This window comes from Halictus rubicundus, chromosome 1 (genome assembly GCF_050948215.1).
Source record: "Halictus rubicundus isolate RS-2024b chromosome 1, iyHalRubi1_principal, whole genome shotgun sequence".
In the NCBI taxonomy this organism is placed as follows: domain Eukaryota; kingdom Metazoa; phylum Arthropoda; class Insecta; order Hymenoptera; family Halictidae; genus Halictus; species Halictus rubicundus.
In genome coordinates this window covers 12,365,207-12,387,047 of record NC_135149.1, presented here as the reverse complement: position 1 = coordinate 12,387,047, position 21,841 = coordinate 12,365,207, and the positions used below count along the sequence as shown (strand labels likewise).

The following is a 21,841-nucleotide window of genomic DNA, read 5'->3' as shown; positions in this document are numbered from 1 at the left end:
GAAGACCCAAAAAATTAACAAGGTTTCTCTGTATTTATTACAATTTTGTGCCATTTTAAAGAAGTACCATGTATCATCGACTCTCATGCCTGTAAGTGATGCTGTACTCATTTCGGGTGGTAAAATGTTTTTTCACGGCAGACGTTTCAAGTGAAGTTTGCTCGGAACAGGTAAATGGTAATTTTCGAAATCGTTCGAGCAGAATAATCATGTTCCCGGGCGACCGTGTACCTCGATCGATTAACATGAGCAGGTTCCCGGCTCGCAACACACCGAAATTAATTCCGAGGTATGTTTACTCGATTCTTCGTGGCGGACATTTATTTCTTTCGGCATTCGGTATCATTAATTATTCAGCGTGCGTGCGTGACGCAAGTCGATCGCGACACACGTTGTCGTCCAGTGTCTAGCAGGTCTTAGCATGCCATTATCGCGCGTGATCATTGTGTTACAAGCTGCCGGCAATTACCCCCGCGTTCTTGATTGTCACGTCCCGGTAATCTCTTAATCTGGTGACATTTCGCCGGCCTATGATTCCGTTGCTCCTGAATCGTTAATTGGGAACTTTCCTGCTTAAAATGCTCCTTCGAAGTTTCGGTCCCCACGAGAAAGAAGGGAGGAATATTTTCGGTCCATCCATTGTGATCAATAGATTTTTTAAACAGAATGATGGTTCCCCTTACACGTGGGCCCAGAAAAATGGCCCCAGGGTTTCCGTGATAATAACGGCGGTTTGTGCCATAACAATATTTTTGCACAGCCGAATGAGAGGAGATCAGAAGTCGATCTAACTGCTCGCGTCTCTAGGCCGAGATAGATGAAGATAACATCTGACGGTGAGCGCAGGCTGCGGGGGGTCCGTTCTCTCGCAACAGGTCTCCGAGTATGTTCCTACCTGTCGCGACTGTTCTCGGGGGCCTCGTCATTATAATGTTAAACGATTCGGGAGAGGAGCGAGATCAACACTTGCATCAGCTGCCTGAAACTGTTCGATCGAAGTGGAGCAGTAATTCCTTCTCCCGAGTTTCTTTTTCTCGATGCTTCGTCACATTTACTGTGCAATAATCACGATTTAGTTACGCTTTCGTTCCGTACTAGACTAGAGATCTGTATGCACTTGTGGCATTTGCAAATTGTCAGTCCCTGTTAAAATAAGAAGGTATAGTAGAAGAGATATCTTACTTCTCATATTATTTATATTACTTCATATTATGAGCGCACTGTATTAATATCATTGATATAGTATTGCTTGTAGTTCTATTGAATTTATATTGTAAATAATACCAAAATCATTATTTTACTAAAACTACGCCTAAACCAAAGCGTATACTACACCTAGATATTATTGCACTTAATTATTAATCATTTTGCATTTATCCTAACTACTGTGCACGAGTCGAGAGTCACAGTAAAGTGAATGGTGGCGACATCCAACAGTGAACAGGTATAATCTCTCGAACTACAAATTACTGCACTCGAGAATGAATAATAACTGCAACCGCACACAATATATGAGAGTACATAGAAATACATCTTATGGGCTTTTGAGTACGAGCCCTACGTGTGCGAGTGTGCAAAGTTCACTTGACTTTAAGGGGATTCTTCTTCTCCTCCCTTAAATCCCCCTAACCCCCCTAGATCCCATTAGTCTCTCCTAAACCCCCCTACCCTCTCCTAAACACCGCTTCCGTTTCCGAAATCATGCTTCCTTCTTTTAGATCCTACGTTCCCTTCCCTAAATTCTCACCTATTCGTTTCTAGATCCCCCCATTCGTTTACTTTTCCTAGATCCTCTGCCCCTTCCCCTTTTGTCATGTTTTATGACTCGAATGAAAGGTGAGAGATTGCACCTTGTGATAGGTGTGACTCATGCAAAATGAAAATTAATTTTCCGTACTGTAGTCTCACATATACGTCACTAGGTTGCTGTTGTATTTGAACAGAAGGCGCGAAGAAGCTTCTACTAGGATCCACAGAGACCGCCTGGTGCAGCACTGTTCCAGCGGTACCGAAACCTAATGAGTGAGCGTTCTTGCTTGGTCTCTGCTTCATTCAGTGAGTTCTTTATAATACATTTTTTGAAGTAGTTTAAATTAGATTTATAGAATCAGCGTACTAAATTGTCCGTTTGCATATTCTAATACGAAATTTCAACGAAATACACGTAGATTTATTCAATGATATTCATAGCGTGGAACTCTGGACTTCGCTAGAATTACGTTGCCCAATAACTTCTGTTATATATTCTTTAACGCAATTTCTATTAGATCTATAGAGTCAGGGTACAAAACTTGTAATCTAGACAATATAATACGCACCTTTGGGGAATTATACGTAATTTTGTTCGGCAAAATTCACGAGGGAACGCACTGGACTTGCTCACAATTTAAACCTACCAGCAATTGCAACCTAGGTGGCGTACAAGTGGCATCGGCGTCAGCTGACTGAGCTGACTCACTAAACAAGTTAATTTGAATCGGTTGTTCGTTGAGGTTCACGTTCTGCAATTTAACTGAAGGTTAACACAGTATTGTTTCTATTTTTATCTCGTTGAATACATAATGTCACGAACGACTGCGCCACTGTAAATGAAGTTGTGCTGTTCCGATTGTCTGGTGCAAAATCATTGAGGCCATTGAAGTTCTAAAGTGAGTCCTCGCTGGAAGTTTCAGGGTAACCTGTCCTCTCGGACGTTTTAATTAGAATATCTAAAATCATTCTTTTATCGAAAGAATTCAAGGAACACTCTAATGCGCACAATGTTCCTTAATTAATAACTTTATTACATAAAGTTTTTGAGCAGGTTATACTTCTGTACACACAGACCTCTATTGTTTACATAGAGCATCTAAGAAGGAAGAATGAACGATTCTTTCTTAGAAGATCTAGATCTACTGCCTGTAGATACTAAAAGTAATACCTATCAGATAGACAGGCACGTGACGACCAGAACTGCAACATCTAGTCCACTGCAGCAACTGCAATCGACCAAAGCCGACAATCTAAATAAAAAGATTGAGCAGACCGACAAACAATCGGTGCTCAAAGACTACACCGTAAAAGAATCGAGAAAGTTATTAGAACATGATGCTAGGAAGCAACAAATCAAAGTTAAAATGTCTGAGAAGAGGGAGAGGACGTTCAGCGATAGCAAACTGAAGACCATCGAGAACAAAGTAAAGCCCGATGAGAAAGAAATTAAGGATGACATCAGGGCAAGGGTCAGGGAGACAAAGGTGAGGGTTGCTGAGGGTAAAGTCGCAGGGAAAGAAAGGACAAGACGTTCTGGTAGCTGCAAGGAGAGCAATCAAGCGTGGGATGTGTCTGCCAAAGAGAACAGACCATCGGATGGTTCCAAGGAGGGTACGTCTCAGGTAGAAGTTCCTAAAGAGAGAACTAAGAGTCACGAGCCCCTGAAAAAGTCAGATACAAAGGAACTGGATTCTAGTGCTCTGCTCGAAGCTATCAAAGACATTGTGAGCAAACACACGAAAGAGGAGAGTTCCAAAATCTTGAGCGTGATGCAAAAACTGCACTTTCACTCTCAAGCCAACTTGATTAAGCATATATTAGACCAGACAGATGAGATAATTAGTAAAGATTCCAGTAAAGTAACCAGTAAAGATTCTAGTACAGTAAGAAGCCTAATGGAACAAAATGAGAGACTACTGGAGGATATTGTCTTTTTACAAAAACAGAATTTAGAGTTGCAGATGAAAGTTATGGATCTAGAGCTTCTGAAGCAGGAAAATCTTACATTGAAGCTAAAGTGTAAGGAGCTGTCGAAATAGTAGCTGCTAGACTGTATTGTCTCTGGGATGTTCCCAGGGCAGCCCATAGGTGCTTAGGATATTGTTGATGAACAGACGAATCATTCCGTTCTATTGGCTGCACACGTTTTACCTACACAGTACTTTTAAAACTGTTATGTATTAAGTGATAATTAAGTACACTGAGATTAATAAAAGACTCTATTTTTTACTAATACTTTTAGTCCTTAAAAATACATTGCCCATATTTAAGATTCTCGGAAGGTCGAGCTTGCGTTGGTTTGTGGTTGATATATTTATTGAAGAAATTTGTAAATCGTTTTCTGTACGAAACTGTTGAATAAACATCTTTGTATCGATGCTGACATGTTCCACGTTTTCTCGGACGTAATTAACGAAGTTGTTAGGCGAATAAGTAGTTCTGGTTCGATTTGAAACAGTTTATATTTGAATTATATTTTTACAAGACGTATCAAGGCGATGTGATACAATGTTTCGACAAATGCAGATCGTAAAATGTATATTTACAAACAATGATTTCTTAGCGGTATTAAATTTTTGTTGAATGTAATCGATATACATATAAAACGAGCGCGGAACGTTTGTTCAGGCAACCAGATTATGGCATGAGTGATAGCTAGGTGTATCGACGATTAGAAAAGGTATAAAAGAACTGAAGTCCGCGATGACGGCAGTTTTGGAGATACACTGTTCATCCTCCAGGGTCCGATAATCGTTTCCTTATCTATACGAATGCGTTACTAAATGCATCACGCTAGAAATGCACGTCGGTTCCGACCGTGAACTCTGACAAATAATAATAAAAAAAAAAAAAAAAACAAAGCACTATCTCTAGAATGGTAACCACGCTGTAGCATTCGGAGACTGTGAAATATATAAAGCACTTGTGTAGAAAATCATTTCCTCGTGTTACTGACGTGTCATGACCAGGATATTAATCGTACGTTAATAAATACTATATAATAAATATTAAAATAAAGATTACTAAAACCTTTACAGTACGTTTCGTGAAACAAACATGGTGGAATTGCTCGACAATCGTAAAGTCGTCTCTTTCATCGGGTTAGCTTCCTTCACGCGTGTTCCCTAATTTCAACTTTTTTTTATATACATATTCGTTTATAATAGACTTTTTCGAAGATAGGAACAATCGCAACAAACACGGTGGTCATAAATTCCTGAGTTTCTAACTTTGCCGTTCGATGCGCTATCATTGACGATCGCGCTTTCTATTGTCATCATTCCCAATTGTCGACGTAACCGTCATAAAAATTCTCTTTTCTCGCGTAACAAGTTGCCTAGAATAATTGTTATAACATTTCTCGAAGTTCTTCAAGCGTTAATAAATCAATCTCTTTGCGAATCTGGACGTAAAGATCCCTCCCTATCATCTTCTATTTCATCTTGGTCTTCGTTGTCGGTCCTTTCACCCTCTTCAGGAGGTCTCGTCCACCTGAAATCATTTAAACATTATTTAAGACTCGTTCAGAATTAAGAGATAGAAGTTTGATGATGTTTCGATGCAAGACCTGATCAATGTCTCCGGCGATCTATAGAGGAATATCAACTTGGCGAACAGATCCTCTTCGAGACATAGCTCTCCACTTTCGCGGACCAAATAAATATCCAAACATAGTCTCAGGATCCTGTCCACGTAGGGCAGATCATCGAACATTATCTTTGGCGCCATGTCGCTCACTATCTTCCTCATCATTTGACTTATGACTATCACCGCCGTGGTGTACAATCCCAAAATTCTATAAAAATGCAAACACATTGATGATTCCTATTTGGCTTTCAAAATTCCAGAAAAAAAATTTCTTTGGACCTACCCGAAGCCACTGATGAAGCTCAGCTCCTCGGGGAACGTTTTGTCATTGAACAAGAACATCATGATGTAACTGCAGCTGTTCAATGGTACGAATTTCAGTCGTTGATTGTACAGATCGTCGGTGCAGACTTCTCTAACGACCCACCATTTCTGTCTAGCGCAGCAAGCTGCATCCGTAGACAAATGCAGATTGATGCTCCTGAAGAGATAGCTGTTGTCCGGTTCGGGTTCTTCCTCTTCCGGTGGTTTTCCTGAAACACGGTCGCATAATCGTCATCAATCTATTTTTTTTAAATTCGTTCGACCTTTGTTCAATCTCAAACTCACTCAGCTTCATTAATTGAGGAACGACGTCTGTAGTGATGCTAGTCACTTTCAAGAACTTCGGGAAAGCGTTCGGCAGCGTTATGGTGCCATTATGGGGCGTTGAGTCGTCGCTTGATAATATTTCGGCTAGTTTCAGCCTGACGGGATTAAATTCTCCATTGACATACGGTGGCAACTGAATATCCCGCAACTTCGTTGTCACCTCCCTCGCGTCTTTCGCATAAGTTTTCCGCGACACTGTCCATTCTACGTGAATGACAACGGTGGTACTATTGTCTTCTAGTTCTGTCTTCAGTCTGCAATTAACGACATTAGTCTATGAAATTAGGGAAACGAGTACGAGTTGTCTTCAGTAACATGGGATACCGACTTCTCTCGAGATTATTATTTATAAGGAAATTGGTAAGCTTCTTTGGGATATTGCGATTGCAATACATTTCCCAGAGTGCTAAAAAATGGCGAGTCTCCTGACCTTTGCAAATCCGGCGGTGATATGCCCCATAACTTCCGAGAAAATCCGCTTAGTTTCACCGCAGCGACGTCCGAATGGATATAGTTTTCCAGAAAAGTGACTGCCGGTCTGTCTTTAGCATACAAATTATGGAATTGCTTGAACTCGGCCGGGCTGTAGGCGACGATTGAGCTAGTTTGCGCTGACATAGAGTAGATCGGTTCGTAAGGGCCAATGCGAATCTTCATAGAAACGTCGTAAGGTAAATTGGAGTCGCCAACTGTTCCACCAAGTGCGAATAACAGCAGAGGGAACCAAATGAGACCGATAATCAGGAACAAAGCACCTCCACCGACCATATATTTGCTCATCTGCTTCTTTTTTACGCCTCTTGGTTGGGGGAAGTCTGTTTCCAACCCCCTCATACACTAAACATCAATTTACAATAATTTGAATCATTTCTCCCGCATACATTTCATTAGAATTGTGTTTGTACCTTGATCTGATAGATGCTAGCGAAAATGTCCTCCATCTTGAACCAGTCCATTATTGTCATGGACGTGTCCGTCCAGATCCAGTCCATCACTGCTCTCAGTTCAAACAAGAATGGCACTACCATGAATCTGAAAGATGGAATCATATTTTACAGTAAAAAGTACTGGAACTTGAAGTCCATTTAAAAGATGGAAGATGGTCTTACCCTTTGAACAAGACGTAGTTGACAATGCTATACTTCTTGCATAGGAAGTTGCCAAGTATTCTCGTTGGGTAGCCTTGGCGTAGCTGATAGGCTGCTAGCAAAAGGTAGAAACACTTCACCATGTACCAGATTTGCGGTGGAAGTTTTTCATTAAATTGCCTGCAATTTTTAACAATCGTTAACGAGACAAGGCCATATATACTTGGAGTTGTTAATCACCTTTCGGTTACACTAGGCAAAATGAAGAACATCCACGCGTGAACGCCGAATATCAGACAATATTGAAAGATCAATTTTCCTAGAATCGATTTTCTTAAGAACAAAGCTCTGTCAATGACTATCAAGGCGAACTGCAGCAACAGCATCAGCAAGAATGGCATTGGCACTCGATTTTCTTGTAGGTAGGCAGTGACTCCTCCGTCGCCTTGCTGCGTCTGCATATCAAAACGAAAATTAGTATTTGAAGTTAGGGTAGAAAGGTAGAGACACTTACGCCGAATGCAGAGAACCCGAAGATAAGGAGCAAGAAGTTGAAGAAGTCGCAGAGGAACATATAGGCGTACACGTTTGTCTTTTCTTTGCCGACTGGGCTGAGGATCTGGATGAAGAAGTGCTTCGTTGGCTGGACGTATCTTTCAACGCTGAAAATTCGAGAAAGTCAGAGCAATTTATTCGAGTTAGGAGTCGAACATGTTCAAATTAGAATGCTTACGTCATGTTCATGGATGTTGACAGCTGTTGAGCGTGAGGATCCAGTTCTTCACCCTGAACTGCGACCAGCTGTTCGTGTTCATCAGTTGTTTGAACAGATTCGCCATCGCCAGTTGCATTTATGTTCAATGTTCGTCCTTTCGGTGTTCTCACAGTTCCCTCACTAAAAAATAAATAAACAAATATTCTCTCCTTAATGTTCGAGGCGTAAACAATTTATAAACTGTAGAAATTGATGTACTCTAGCTCCTCCTGTTGAGATGCAGGCTCCCCTTGTCCTTTATCAGCGGGTGGTTTTGATGAGACAATGGTTAGGCTAGAGGGGATAATTTTTCTCGGTTTGAGGGATGGCGATGTCCACTGGCCCAATGATTTGAGCATAAACCTAAGAACATAAACTTCATCAGCTTTTGTTCTTTGTGCGCAATGTTGGATAATTTTTTTCAAATAATTTACCTGTGAAAAAACACCATGAGCAGAAGCAAGAGGTCCCAGAGTGCATAATTCGGTTTCCGTTCTACCCCCATGATCCTTGGTGTGAAAAGGGGATTGTTTGGAGCAGCGTCCCTGTTCCACGGCAGTAACTCCAATTGGAAAATACATTTTACCAGAACAATTACCTGTGGAAATGAACATTCGGTTTTAATAAACTCCATTGAGCCTTCCAATGAATAATGAAGAAATTAAAATACTGTGATTTACCTCGGTGTAAGCGATTAGAGTAACCCAGAACGTTTTCGACGGACGTGGGATGGTCAGAGAACCCCAACAGAATACCATAAGTGGCAGCGGTGTGGACAGGACGGACGCGTTTTTAATTTGATGGAGGAACACCATGAAGTAACAGAGGAGGCTCGAGTGTGCCAGGATGCCAAACCAAATTGACGCCAACAATTGAATGATTGGGGGTTGATCAACCTCGGACAATTCTGCACCCTCGTCGTCATGTTGCACCGGCGATAGTTCGGAGAAAAGTGTGCTGCACGTGGAACAAATGATGTCAATTATTTTAAACGATCTCGCGCGATGCTACTCAACAACGATTCACAGAAGAAAGGAATAGATGTTCTTTCTTTTGCGTCGTGAATATCGAAAGCACATCGAAAGCTGGAAATTATGAGAATCCTCCCCCATAAATGAGACTGAAAAGGAAACAGAAATTATCGCATGATCGTATTTGGATGCCAAACCAATTGACCGTGTTTCTGAGCTAATTCGATGATGAATGCGTTAATAAATTGATAGCTTGTACAACATCCTCTGTGGCATCCCAATACCTGATGAATGTCGAACATGGTATGGTTTAAAAAAAAAAAGAATAAACTATGATTTAGAGAGTGCGCACTATGATTAGCGTACAAATTATGCGTCGAGCAGCCGTGCGAAATTGTTTACGGAGCATTCTCGATACCTGGAGGAGGACATGTCCAATCCTCGCTCCAAACTCGGCGCCAGAATTCGGATATGCGGGACCGTCAGCGAGCTTCCTTTCCTGGCAAAAATAATACTACTCTCTTTCTACGTTTGTGTCAAATTACATTCGGGTGTCAGCGCTTGCTCTCTGAGGAATCGAGTGTGAACAGTACTGATCTGAGATGACGAAAATATGGATAGGATGAAGTAGAGATAACGGAAACATGGTTGGGAAGAAAGAGAGGACGTAGAAAAGGGAGCAGGACTTACGTTGGAGAGCCCTTAAATAGGATGGAGATCGCGTCGACCATTGTCTTCCATGTTTTCCTGTTGTTTAAAAGGGACATCATGGATCTCTACGAACTGATCCACGTTCAGCACAGGATTTGTGGGTTTTCGATGAAACGGATTTGCGTGGAAAGTTGGGGTAGATTCAACTGTATTCTTAAATATTAAAACTTTGGCTTCAACTAGTATTTTTATGTTCGAAAATATTTTGATGCATTTGTATGTTGAATAATTATACTGCCACCGTAGTACTGAATTAATCGATCGAATTTGTTTAATGGAGGCAAGGAATTGAAAGCATTAAAGTTGCAGAGTACTCTCGGATACTGTTGAATTAAAGTCGACTCTTATCAGACTATAGTCCCCCACTTTTTCGTACAGCTACGTCCACTATGGGCGGAGCCTAACCATGATTGGTCATTCAATTCGTAGTGGGGGAAGCGACCTCGAGTATTAAGATGACTTCGATCCAACAGTATAGTCTTCAGAAATCGTTTAAAACTCAGGTTATTGAATAGCAAAATAACAGGACAAGTTGACAGAGGGATTTAGTAGGGAGTTAGACAAGTAAGGACGGCACTGACATCTACCAGACAAACGAAGTTGTTTATCCAAATCGTACCGTTGCTGCAGAGATTCAGGTCGACTGGGACCCTCTCCAGGATCGTATTGTTCTTCAGTGTTCCCATTAGTTTCCGATCTGTCAAAGCAAGCACATTTACTACTCTAGCCTCTACTATATAGTGTCTAGCCTAAATGGCAGGGGTAAGATCATGTCTTCTTCGAAGGGAGTGTCTCTCACGAACATTTCTGTCAGGGATAAACCACTGGTGGGGGGGGGGGGGCAAGCACAACTAATACTACAGCTACGTGTCGACGGCCTAGAACTACAATACTTGAGCAGATCAACGCTGTCATTCCTCAATCTAGTCTGATATTTTGCGCCAAAATCTACAATAATCACCTACTGATTATAGAACTGCAAAAATCCATTAGTATTTGAGAATGACAGCATTGATCCTCTCTTCACGATTTCTAGGTGCCTCCTCTAAATGTGTCTTCCGAAAAATACTATCCCGATACTCTGTACAGCTAAGCGTCTACGACAGATATCCGAGAACCTAATAAAGATAAGATTCTAATTATTCTAATTTACTATTGATTGTCTTACCTGACTTTCACCATTGGTATCGGCTGCCACATTTGACCGATACCCAACCGCGTCCCCATTCGAAAGTCTGGCTTCGCCTAAGAGTTCAACAAAATCATCAACAATACTAACGAACCAATACGATTCAAATTCATTCTATACCTTCAACACCTTCTTCTCTTTGGCCAAAACCTTTCGTATGTATCTGTAATCTCTAGAAAATCTGTTTAGGTACTTCGTCATCGATGTTAGAGCGCTGTTGATGATCACAACCAAGAACTTGAAGTACGTGACAAACGACACTTTAACCTCCTCCTCCTCTTCATCTTCTTTCGTTTTCGGTCCATCGACCTTGTCTTCCCCGTATTCAGACGATTCCGGAGTTTTTGCTGGCTCCGCTGTGGTCTCTTCTTTTCCGTCGGTTTCGATGTCCGCCGAAGTTAGGCTGGTCTTGTCGCCACCCTAATTGCACGGACAAACTGTTTTTATCTTTGTTCTGTACACGTCACGGTCCCGGTACGCGGGATTCGAAGCCACCACCATTGCTACAAATCAAATAGCACAAAAGTGAAAGTTCACTCGAGCAGCTTTGAAAAATTTTTACAAACAAGCTTTCCTTCGAATTCTAACTTTTTTAGAACAAATTTTTCTGCGAATCCGAACATTTTGAGGTTTCTTGCGGTGGCTTCGAATCCCGCGTGACCATAATCTGCTCCACGAAATCGAAGATTATTGTTATAACAAGCGAGTGTGATTACGGTGCTAAAACTGGCTGTAAACGTAATGAGAAACAAATTAAGCGAGATATATATCTAGCGGATTATGTACACCAACGTCGTAGGCGCGCCCGTTGTCAACTGCAGCTACATCACGGACGAGGGACGACATAATAACATAAAAAAATATGAAAAAAAAGGAAACAATAGAAATAGCTCGGGGATAATCCGCGTCCTTTTGTACAAAGCTGTAAGATGCGAAATGAGGAGTAGATAATAATAAATCCATCTTACTCTAGTAAGCACTGTAATAACTAGCGGCTGTAACCGTCTGCGACGTGTAATTATTATTGTGTTAAGTGTACATGAATCTCCTGTCAGGGTAGAGCTCACCATTATAATATACAATACTGAAACGCACCAGTTTTTTGTTCGTGTGTATCTCTCTCTCTGTGTGTGTGTGTGTGTGTGTGTATTCGGCGGCTTAGGGGGGGAGCGTGTTCGAATGAACAAACAAAATAAAAAACAAAAGAAACCAAGAATAACAAACAGAAAGAACGTCCCAACGTATGGCATAAGAAATAATAATAATAAAAAACATGAAGATACAACGAAAGCTAACTAAAAGTTGGTTAACGGGTGAGGATGTACAGAACTACTGGACTAAGACATCGATGATTAAACAATATTAGAAACAACGTTACACAGGCTACGAGAGCGAATAAATAGAAGGTGAGAGGGACTAAGACGATGGTACATGGTGATGTGGGAAAATTTATACTAACCAACATCAATTTCTGCGGTTCAATAATCACTGGGCAATTATTATAGATTTTCGCAAGCGAGCGAAATTCGTTTCTCTTCGTTAGCCTCAGTTTTTGAGATAAGACAAATTTAATAAGATTTGATAAGACAAAGTGTTAAAGTTAAAAATCTCTCAAAGACCGAGGATGATGAATAAATTTTGGCTTGGTGTTCAAAATCTAGAAGAATAAGCTAGTGTTTTGTTGAATCACAAAAGAGAAAGTGAAAATGTTGGCCAGTAAAACCATGAAATAGGAGATGGTGTGGAGACTGGTGATATAAAGAAAGAGAGATAGATAGAGAGATAGAGCCTGTAGCAGTGACATGCAGCCTTTTGAAGGGGGTCTCACATCGGTGGCCATCGCAGTGTCGGTCTCGGAGCGTGCACTGAGATAGGACATTGACGATTTCTTCCTAGTCAACGGTACGCTCCTGCGACGAAGTCTCAGCGCGTCCTTTTCCGTCCCTCCGTACATGGCGACGTGCGTCGCGGTCTCAATGTCTGTCTTAATCAGCGTGCTCATGAACTGCAACGACCAGACTCTTTAAAGTCATCTCGTGTCTCTTCCCGAACGTTGCCTCCAAACACGAGTGTCCGCCTGGTGGTCTTCTCGTTGGGCCAAAACGGGGCCTCAAGGGCCAGGGGGTCGTCAGAGAATGCGGGGGGTGGGGGCAATCGAGAAAATGGGGTGGCGGGGGAGAGGGTGGATGCAAGAAATGCCAGAAATTTATGCGCACACGTAGCTACAAAAACTCTGTCGTGTGTTTGGTCGAACTTTCAGGCATGATCGACGGGTATGGTGTGCGGGTGAATCTTAACCCTCTATAATACTCTGCAACTCAGAAGTCGCACTTTCAACCTGATTTAATCTTTTCGCCGGAATTTTATTGGTTCACCGTTTTCTTTCCTAACTCGAGAATTTGTTTCTAATTTTGAAGATTTTTTAACTCTAACTCCTGTTTGTTTTCCAATCACTTTCCAAATTGTACGGGGTTCTTCCTTTAGCTCGAAAAATCGAAATATTTCGTCGAAGATTGGTTCTATAAAAAGAAACGTTTAAACAAAAGTTTTTTTTCTATAAACGGACACATCGTCCGTGGTGCAAATTCTCTTTTCACTGATCAAGCGGTGGGCGCAAATTTTGAAGACAAATTCATTTTCTTAATGGAACTCGATTTGGAATCAACTCTGCGGAACCATTTTTTTTTTTTTTTGAGATATAAGAAGAGTTCCCCAACCGTTGTCATTGTACTACGAAAGAACAATATACAGTTCAATTAACAAAGGATAATTTGTCATTGAAGTCTCTCCTACCATTGTAGAAAAACATAATTTGCGCCCTATGATGTCTCCCTTTATACTAAACAGCATTTGTAGAACTGTTTCTTCGATGAGACCTAAATTCTTCACGATCGATTTTCCCAGCTAAAGAAAACAGCCTGTGCTGTTCTCGTTCGAACCTAATCAAAGTAGGGTTATAGAGGGTTAGCCTCAGTCTGTTTGACGGAGTCGGTCTGAAGCTGCGTCGAGAGTAGGTTGAGTGAGCTCGAGCTTCTAGGGTCGAGTCGTCGAGTGTATTCAACGCGAACTTTTGCTCTCGAAGCGGTCCAAATTCGTATTAGTCATGTTTCGCTCGAAAACGAGACTTACAGCGGACAAACCAGAAAATTGTATAGTGACATTTCAGCGCTGCTCAACTTCTCATATCTTTTAATCATTCTAGTACGTACTTCAGAAATGGTCATTCTGCGACCACGCTGTTCCTGCTCGCGACGACGAGTTTGTTCCTCTTTCTCAGACTCGGTGTCCGGTATCATGTCAGTGACATCGTCGTCGTCCAGATCGTCGAACATATAGTAATCCCCGGACCGAATGGCTGATCAAAAAGAAAACAGAACTCTTTCAATGCTTCTGAGCCTGACTCGTTCGCATCATACTGCCAAAGCCATGCACTCTTTGTTAGACGCACTGCATAGAAAATAAACGTTGTCCCAATAATCTAGCGCTAAATCGTTCAATAATATACATCTTGTTAGACTCGTACACATTGTTGGCACACACGCACAGGACGTACAACAAAATTATATATAGATTCCGTTAGAGTAGACGCAAACTGAGGCTGGCCGTTCAAGGTCATCTACGGGTAATGTCCCCCACCATAGTGTCACTCGAGTACGAAGGATCGTGGGTTTGGAGAATGGGTAGCCTTGAAAGCCTGTCGAATGTGCGTCCACCTTGGCTAAACGATATTAATAATAAGTGTACAAAGTAACAAAGTTATTTACAGGTGTGGAGTTCTGTAAAAGCAGAAGGACGGTTAGTCAGGATATGTGTGGACACGTCAGTTTAGGATATAAAGCCCGGTTGATAAGCTGCGGAGAGAAGAAAAGAATAATTTCATTTACCCTCTCTGTTGGTCTTTGGCGCGCGAACTCTGTACAATGGCCGTGCCCCTGGATAGAGAGTATCTAACAGAAAAGAAAAACAGAAAAGTAGAGACAGAGGAACTGAAAGACAGATTTTGGGGAGATTCGTCGGCGCGTACATCGACATGTATCTTACAAGAGTATACATCTATATTACACCGAGAACGGTCAGCTGAATCCTCGAGTCCTCGCCAGGTTCAACGGAATCGGAATATAAATTCTGGGTTCTTGAACCTTCTGTAAAACAGGCAATTAACGGGGTGGTGATGAGAGAGGAGGGGACAGAATGCGGGATTCTAAATCAAAGAATGTACAGAACGGAAACTGAACACGTCTCTAGTTGCACGAAATTATTTACACCTATCTAGACACGACATCGAACAGAGATCGATAGAAACTGGACCAAAGCAGACAACGAAAAACGTACTAAAAAAGAAAGAGGTTTCAAATAAATAGATCTTGAGAATTTGGTACAATTTTTCATACAGAGGTAAAGAGATTTGGAAGATCAAGAGAGAATTGGTACTGTAGGCGTTTAGAATGTTGGCTGGTCAAGGTCTTCCCCCATCCCACTGAGAATAACATGTCACGTGGCAGACTATCTTTTCTCTCCTAATAAAAGAACTACTTTATCTGACATTTTAATACCTACATCGTTACCTTTTCTTCTAAAGTAAATTTATTTATTAATTGGAAAAAATGATTCATCTTGGCAGCCAATTATCCCATATTTTTCCTTTTACACTCACTTAACGAAATATTCATGTACCTAATTCTATCTGAATGTGACAAATGTGTGACTATCGTATTTGACAAATGTTCTTTATTCCAGGAGCAGTTTGGATTGCCCTTAGGAGCAACATTCTGGCGCGGGCGTGGCACTGGGCGTGGACAACGCTCCTGAAGACATTCTAGACCCAAGTAATCTGGCAATCTTCTAGCTATTAGGTATTAGTTTAAGTGAAATATCCTAAAATCTGCATCTTCTATTCTTGACCAGGGACGTCAAAATTTTCAACAAAAAAAAGTTCGCTTCAATTCCTGTGCTTGACCCGCCAACACAGGCTAATACAGTCTGTCCACGAGCATGAGGACCGAAACAAAAGAGAATAAGGGTGCATCGTAGATGGTCTAGAGGTGCAGATGGCGGAAGCTTATGTACAGGACATCGTAGCAGATCGACGACGACGATCTTGATCCCGTGGGTGGGTGTGTCGTTACATGTATGATGAGACCGCGGGGATCGGGACGTGGTGGAGACGATCGACTGCCTGGGTGTCTGCAGCTCGTTCACCCATTGCGGGCCGAAGTAGCTCGACTGTCGACGATGCCTGATCGAGGAGTTGATCGATCGATCGGGTGGTTGTCGATCGTACGGCGGAGGGGAGAACACCGGGAACGTCTCATCCGGCGACGGTCCACGGGGGTTCAGCTCGCTACTTGGTGGAGAACCGAAAGAAATTCGAGCCGGCTCGAGGTAAGCCTCGAGGCTCACTGTCATGATCGCGGAGTTTGGTGTCGGTGCCTGCAATAGGGAGGCGGCACGTGGTGTCAGCGGGGGCGGCTCGTCGTCCTCGTCGATCGGCGTCTGGTAACCCTGAGGAGGCGTGTGACTCGAGGACACGCACGAACTGACGCTGGAGGACCCCGCCAAAGGCGCCTCGCCTTCTTTTGCGGGAGCATTAAATATAGAGAGTTGGTGTTAGGTCGTAGGACATCTACTGAGTACCCTACAACTCGACTTTTCCTGATGGAGGATTCACAGACTTGAGGGGGGTGGGGACGTTGTGGTTGGAACGTTAGGAGGTTAGGACCTTATAAAAAAAAAAGACTCTTAAGAGTACTCCCTGTTGATCTACCAGAAATTAGGGTCCAGTAGACTCCCAAAAGTTAGGACTCTATGGATTCCTAGTGATTAGAATTGGTGTTCCAGAAGTTAGGATCTGATAGTATCCCTGAATGGTCTAATGCAGTGATGGGCACGTATGCCTGCCGCAGGCAAAACGCTTCCTCCACCAATGTCTCTTTCGTGCTTCTTTCTCTCCCCTCGCACGTCCCGCCATAGCAGATCTGTGCGAGGCTTATGCTGTCTATCCACATCCAAGAGGCACATTGCTGCGCAGCGAAGATGCGCGCAGCACGAATGAAACGTTGGTGGGAGAAGCAGGCAGCTTAGGGGCCCCTACCGTGCCCACCATTGGTCTAATGGATTCCCAGAAGTGAGGACTTGGAAGAGGGTATCGAAGGTCCAAGGACTGTGGATGTCAATATATTCAGAACGCATCAATTTCCAGAAAAGGTAACTTAAAGTTAAAGAATAATTAATCTTCAGACGAAATTTGACGGAGTTCCTAAATTTCTCGACTGTCCATAGGCTATCAAAATTGGAGATCATTGGAGTCAGCAACTTACCAACTTTGTGAGTCTGCGGCTCCCTATAACTAGGGCCCTGTATCTTTCTCTGACTGGCTTTGATCTTGTCCATCTTGAACTTCAGCTTCTGCAGCACATTTTTCTCAACCCCCTCTTGAATCTCTATGCGTTTTTGATGCAGCTCTTCCAGGAGTTCAGCTCCTCGAGATGCTAAAACGCTCATAGCTTTCGTTTCGTCCACTATGTGGAAGAAGTAGTAACTCTTGAAGAGTCGTTTCTGCAGCAGCAAGAAGCCAAAGCATAGACCGTCCCAGACCATGCCTATGTCCTCTCGAGGGACTTCGCAGTCCACTTTACCAGACACTATATCGCTAGTAGAGCTATGGAATTTTCTTAGACAGGTGATGCCAAATAATTGGATCACTGGGCAAGCTGAAACTTCAAGCTGAAATCAAACAGTCCAATTTAAGATGTAATTAATCTCCAAATAGAACAGATCGAGGAATATTCAATCTACCTGTTGGATCAGCACACAACCAACTCCCTGAAGCAAAGCCTTCAAGAAGATGACCACCACATTGTACCCAATCAGTATATTCCACCATCTCAAGATCGTCTTGACTGGTCTCAAGTAGAAATCACTGCCCTGCCAAAGGAAAACGAAGGCACCGATCAGGTAGCCTAACGAGAATAGGTTTGTCCTCTTCGTTCCTGCCAGGAACATGATCGACAGAGTGACCCACATGAGACTCATCAGCACGCCTCTCTTCACAATGTCGAGCCACGAGTGAATTTGAGAAACGTAGTCCCTCACAGGATTCACGAAGTTTGGCTTCTCCATATTCTGATGGACAGAATAATTATGGTCGGCTGGGAAATCTTTGCCATCCGTAGCATATTGTTGCTCGATGTGGAAGTATAGGCTCTGTCTGACTAGCATCATCAGTAGAATGAAGTCGCCTGAAAAGATCTTAGATTCTTAGACTCCTGTTACAAAGATTGTTTCAGTTAAAATGAGACTCACATATTAATTTTCTGGGGTTGGGAGGGAAGTCAGGGTCGGGGAAGTACATCCACTCCTGCAGCCTCCTGAGTATCTCCGAATTGTGCCAAGGATAGTCTGTAAAGTTATATTCCACTTACAAGCTCTATTAAATTATTACAACTAATTCCACATAAATTTTGTACAACCTATACAAAGCCAGGAGGGTAAAGCAACGACCAGAGCGTACTGTACAGGCAACATGATGACAGCGAAGGATTTGAAGAACGGCCAAATCCTGGATATAGTCCTCCTCTTCAAACAGAACAACAGTAGAAGCCAGATGCTGTAGAGAACCGAATAAAAATCAAGCCTCGTGCCAATGAGTGCCACAATCCCAATTAGACATAGTTCCACGCCGAATTTGTAAAATCCATAGTTGAAGAGGAACTTCAGACACTCTGGCAGTCCTTTGTCAGCGTCCATCCTGGTAATGTATGGGAACATCACTTGAGGAGTCTCCAGAGGCTCTCCGATCTCCTTCCGATAGAAGCACTGTCGAATTCTGATGACTTTCCGTAGTGTTGTCACTACCATGATCCCTATGTAGCCTTTCAACAGCTCTGCAAGGTGTCCTTGCTCTGCCTTCCTCAACCCAAACCATTCCGCTATGTTGTAAACAGTGTTGTTGCTCGATAATTGGATCTGCTTATCGTTCATTTGTCTCTGGTAATGATAAATTAATTATTCCATTGGGCAGTGTTCGTTTAAATAAAATTTTGGATGCTTACAGTGCAATTAACGTTCCAATTATTTGGATCGATGTACTGGATCTGGTAGAGCATCTTGACCACCATCAGAAGGGCGATTATCGCCGCGATTATGTTCACAGTAAGGATTTGAGCGTGTCTCTTGGTGTTTATCATGATCGCTATAATTACGACGAACACTAGATTGATGGCACACACCTAGAGGATTTAAATGAACATGTAATTGGCGATAAGTTTTGTTGTTATGAAGATTCGATTAATCGCCACCTACGTCATTGACGCACAGGAGAATGACAGAGGTGAAGATGATCTTCTGCATGTGGATCTCGAGGAACAGCCAGACGTAGTTGTAGAAATTCACTAGGTGATTCATTATTTTGCGGAAGAGTGCGATCCGCTCCAACTTGGACATTTCTGAATGTCAGATTTTCGTACTTAGATGGCTTATCAGTTTCATGATTCGCTAAGACTTACGTTTCAATTGACGAATATTATATTTATTGTCGTCGTCATCGTCTTCAGCCAGAAAGACTTCTCCGGCCGATGTTGGCGGCATGTTCAAAGTCGCAGAGTGATTTAGGGTCTCTTGTCTCAAAGGACTCGCTCTAGAAGTTTTCATTAGGAAATCATCAAATCATAGTATTAATATTAGGTAAATGATCTCTGAATCCAACGATTTGAGCTCAAATTCCACCGGGACCTTATGTTTTTAAACTTTGTGATATTAATTTTACGTACCCAACTCTCTCGATGTTCGTCACTTCCAAGAACTCTTTATGGAAGTAATGAATCTGAAGGACAGTGATGATGACGAAGAACGTTGGAGTCAGTAGTCTGACGAAGAGGTCTTTCGTAGCATACTTCTCAAGTCCGATGTCCATTTGCAAGTCTTTATCGATGTGCAGGTAGTTCCAATATTCTGGGAAGTTGTCGAACTGGTAGGTGTACACGAGGATCAGCATGATCACCGAGTAGCCGATAACTGTCAGCCAGAATGTGTACATCATCTTCCTCCAGAAAGTCCAAGAGATCTACAAAACGAGTTTATTGCAAATTTTAGGGACCATTTTCTTGGGAACCAGTATAATGGTTTTCCTTTACGTACCTGGAAGGTGATGATAAGCACAAGAAACAGGGACATGTAGACGATCCTGAAGACGGTCATGCGTTCCCCAGTGATCCCACAGATGAAGAGCATGATGGCTACAACGGCTATCCAGAACTTATTCAACAATTTCTTCAAGAGTATTCCAACGTCTTTCATGAACTTGCTTTTGATTTCTGGCACTTCGTGGTTCATGGCTGTGGTGGCAGTCGATACAGAGACGTGTAGTGGCGCTACCATGTCTCTCAGCGCTGAGGAACGTCTCTGGCGAGTTCTCTCAGCGGTGTATTGTCTCATTGTGATCCAGAACATTGTTATGAAGAGACACTGGAAGATTCAAAGTTCCGTGAAAAATGTGGGATAATAATCATTAGCTTAGAGTTAGGATAATGAAGATAGGATGTTGAAGGTCACTGAGAGGCTTCCCCCACTCCAATGTAACACTGAGAGACGTAGCTGATGCATTCACATGTGGGGAGAGTGACCTTGAACGTCCGAAACATGGGGATTCATACCTTGACAACTAGATGCCAGCGACTGAGCTCCTGAGGCTTGCTGAAACCGATTTCCGACATCTTCATCCCGTTTATTTGCGTTGGTAGTTCTTCTTCAGTCAAATCCATGCCGTAAATGTACTGGCCAAGCAGCAGAAGGGTTGCATAGAACACTATGAAGGGCGAGCATTTCATCATGGACGCCCGTTTGTTGGGCACCATCCAGAGAATCAGGGCCCACAGTAGAAGAGCAAAAGTTGTCCAGCTGTGGTACATTATGCTCCAAGTCTAATAAGCAAAATAATTATTCTAAGCATAAAAGAATATTCAAATAAAACATGAGATTGTGTAGGAGTCCCTACATACCATCATTATGATGTTTGTAGCTAGGTAGGACGAGTTGATTATCAACTGGAAGATCGAGTAGACGGCCATGATGATATTCTCTATGACTCCAGACTGCTCATCGGGAGCACCTGAAGAGAAATTAATTAATTAACAAATTTTAGATTCTTGGAAACTTGAATGAAAAAGTGAGAATTTTCTTTTCTCTTATATTTTACCATCACTGAAACTGCGCATCTGGATACTGTCATCCTGATGAGTGTCCTGGACGATGACACTTCCGGTGGAATCCTGCAGGAGCCCCGTTCTCGCGGACCCAAACCTCATCAGCTATTTATAAAACACATAACATAGTTCTTCACGCGTGTCAAGCGAATTTTATTGAATTTTGTATACTGTTTCTATTAATCTACTCTCATGATGCTCCCATAAAAAGTTGATATCAAAATCTTAGACAGACACATGCCAGCTACATGAAAAAATTACCGATATTTACCTCCACCGCTAGCTAGAGCAACTTTCGGAACAGAACAGTGAAAAGAACAAAAACGATCGATAGAAATAACAATTTCTCGAGCGTCGACACATGCAAAATCGGTCTCGTTTCGTTCTAATAAGTGGTCGATGTGTTCAGTGTTAGCAGTGGTGATCGCAGTGATAATCAAACATGAAAACTTAATCGTTATACGTACGGGTGTGCGTTCGTCGGCCGGTGGAAACGACGAATTACCGATCGGCGTCTAAAACAATGGCAAACTAAACATAGCGGCATCCAAACGGAAAAGGAATTTGCTCAGCGTTAAACAACAACCAGAAATCTGGAAGGCGACAGCAAATCAAAAGTCGGATGTTACCTGAAGGGGCGTGGAAAACATTCGTTAACACTGTAGTCTGCTTCTGTACATCAACTTAACATTCCCAGACGACGTATCAAACTATTTACAACGAATTTTTGCTATTTTACAAAAAATCAGTCACGAAAAATCGGGATGTGCCCACGATGACGATACAACTTCCGATCTCGTAAAAATTTATGTTCATTTCGAAAATATTGCAGTTGAAACCTTGTGCATTGTGAACTTAATTTTCTGAAGTGTACAAATTAATTTAACATCAATTTTCATAAGGTTACTTGCTACAAGAAGCAGTTAAAATTATACAGA

General features: G+C 42.2%; 2 protein-coding genes across 7 annotated transcripts in view; one reads left to right on the top strand and one right to left on the bottom strand.

Annotated features, from left to right (window-relative positions):
- Nucleotides 1-2,445: 2,445 nt before the first annotated feature.
- On the top strand, nt 2,446-4,142 carry LOC143354250 (uncharacterized). The gene has a single exon (XM_076788199.1). It carries the CDS (start codon nt 2,862-2,864, stop codon nt 3,789-3,791), a length of 930 nt encoding a protein of 309 aa, XP_076644314.1. The 5' UTR covers nt 2,446-2,861; the 3' UTR covers nt 3,792-4,142.
- A 55-nt stretch (nt 4,143-4,197) lies between these two features.
- Piezo (piezo type mechanosensitive ion channel component) overlaps nt 4,198-21,841 on the bottom strand; it is a 34,009-nt gene continuing 16,365 nt past the window's right edge. The window contains exons 6-38 of one of the 6 annotated variants that reach the window (XM_076788140.1): nt 21,371-21,418; nt 20,897-21,008; nt 20,700-20,809; nt 20,355-20,621; nt 19,840-20,166; nt 19,473-19,765; nt 19,209-19,339; nt 19,006-19,148; nt 18,756-18,932; nt 18,174-18,690; nt 18,007-18,102; nt 17,500-17,942; nt 17,022-17,427; nt 14,589-14,651; nt 13,914-14,059; nt 12,533-12,709; nt 10,825-11,124; nt 10,684-10,760; nt 10,135-10,212; nt 9,223-9,303; nt 8,514-8,790; nt 8,268-8,431; nt 8,053-8,196; nt 7,813-7,974; nt 7,594-7,741; nt 7,320-7,534; nt 7,101-7,259; nt 6,897-7,023; nt 6,422-6,828; nt 5,950-6,245; nt 5,624-5,873; nt 5,321-5,548; nt 4,198-5,244 (exon numbers count right to left, since the gene is read on the bottom strand). In XM_076788140.1, coding sequence (XP_076644255.1) covers nt 5,139-5,244; nt 5,321-5,548; nt 5,624-5,873; nt 5,950-6,245; nt 6,422-6,828; nt 6,897-7,023; nt 7,101-7,259; nt 7,320-7,534; nt 7,594-7,741; nt 7,813-7,974; nt 8,053-8,196; nt 8,268-8,431; nt 8,514-8,790; nt 9,223-9,303; nt 10,135-10,212; nt 10,684-10,760; nt 10,825-11,124; nt 12,533-12,709; nt 13,914-14,059; nt 14,589-14,651; nt 17,022-17,427; nt 17,500-17,942; nt 18,007-18,102; nt 18,174-18,690; nt 18,756-18,932; nt 19,006-19,148; nt 19,209-19,339; nt 19,473-19,765; nt 19,840-20,166; nt 20,355-20,621; nt 20,700-20,809; nt 20,897-21,008; nt 21,371-21,418 — 6,675 coding nt within the window. In that variant the 3' untranslated portion in view covers nt 4,198-5,138. The remainder of the gene's footprint in view (nt 5,245-5,320; nt 5,549-5,623; nt 5,874-5,949; nt 6,246-6,421; nt 6,829-6,896; nt 7,024-7,100; nt 7,260-7,319; nt 7,535-7,593; nt 7,742-7,812; nt 7,975-8,052; nt 8,197-8,267; nt 8,432-8,513; nt 8,791-9,222; nt 9,304-10,134; nt 10,213-10,683; nt 10,761-10,824; nt 11,125-12,532; nt 12,710-13,913; nt 14,060-14,588; nt 14,652-17,021; nt 17,428-17,499; nt 17,943-18,006; nt 18,103-18,173; nt 18,691-18,755; nt 18,933-19,005; nt 19,149-19,208; nt 19,340-19,472; nt 19,766-19,839; nt 20,167-20,354; nt 20,622-20,699; nt 20,810-20,896; nt 21,009-21,370; nt 21,419-21,841) is intronic. The other 5 variants (XM_076788157.1, XM_076788167.1, XM_076788187.1 and 2 more) reach the window with 5 other exon arrangements.